General features: G+C 53.7%; 1 protein-coding gene across 1 annotated transcript; it reads right to left on the bottom strand.

The window, feature by feature from the left end:
- Positions 1 to 108: 108 nt before the first annotated feature.
- On the bottom strand, positions 109 to 449 carry Tsp_14386 (hypothetical protein; the record flags this gene model as incomplete). Its single annotated transcript, XM_003367705.1, has 1 exon — positions 109 to 449. A coding segment is annotated over one exon (341 nt), but the record flags the coding sequence as incomplete, so codon positions are not given.
- Between the last annotated feature and the right edge of the window lie 582 nt (positions 450 to 1,031).

Raw genomic sequence — 1,031 nt, 5'->3', positions numbered from 1 at the left:
GTGACTGTACGGGCAACTTGCCATCGCCCAGCGGTGGTCTGCCCATGGATGCGAGAACGTACACGCCGTGAGACAGACGTCATTTGGCGCCCCCAAACCGCTGACTCGTCATTTCATGCGAGTCCACAATGTCACAGCGTCCAGTGGCATTACCGGTGTCGCAATTGTAATACGGATTTCTTGCCGGCAGATCACCGGTATCCCCTCCGAGTTGTGAACACCCACGTTCGCAGCTGTGTTAGCCGGTGGGAGATAACCCGGAAGTTGGGAGAGAGCGAAGATTTGCATGGAGTTCGTTGCGATCTTTGCGATTACGTAGGCGTGTCGAAAAGAGCCGTCGGATTGCATCGCCGCCGGCACGCCAACGAGAACATTATGCAAAATACGGGTACGGCCGCTCAAATCGAGGCCTTGAGCAAACAAGTCGGCGAAATACGTGTAGCAGGCGACTATAGTCAGTTTAAGTTTGGTAAACGGGTTCGGCAATACGTGGCACCAACGCAGAGGCGAGACGGGTTGGACGAAGAGGAGGTTCATGAAGCCGAAGAAGAGGAGGTGCCAGCCGAATCACGTACCATCCTAGGTGAACCCAGCACCGCAACTGCTATAGGAGCTGAGGAGATCTCTGCAACGGGTCCAGTTCGAGCAGACACAGCTGCTCAGCAGATGATCTGCCGGATCGGGCAATGGTGTGTCTGGCCGCAGGACTACCATTCGATCCCGGCACCTCAGTGCTGGACGGACACGTTGATGGACCTCATGATTGAACAAATCGTTCTGCAGCGCTATCCCGATGGTGCGGGTGTGAGCGTGATGAGCTGCTCAGCAGTAAGCGCAGCCATACACCACGAGATATCTGCAGAGTTTGCCGCTCAGGTCATGTCTTCACATGATGCCAGTTTGTATTGCATCATTCCTGTGAATGTACGTAATCATTGGCAGATGATTGTGCTGGATGTGGCTGAACGAGTAGTCCATTACTACTGTTCTCTCCGCGAGCATAACACTGTTGTTTTATCGTCTCTGTTATC

This window comes from Trichinella spiralis (genome assembly GCF_000181795.1).
Source record: "Trichinella spiralis strain ISS 195 chromosome Unknown Scfld3818, whole genome shotgun sequence".
Classification (NCBI taxonomy): domain Eukaryota; kingdom Metazoa; phylum Nematoda; class Enoplea; order Trichinellida; family Trichinellidae; genus Trichinella; species Trichinella spiralis.
Note: the sequence above shows the minus strand (reverse complement) of the source record. Positions and strands in the feature narration are given on the sequence as shown.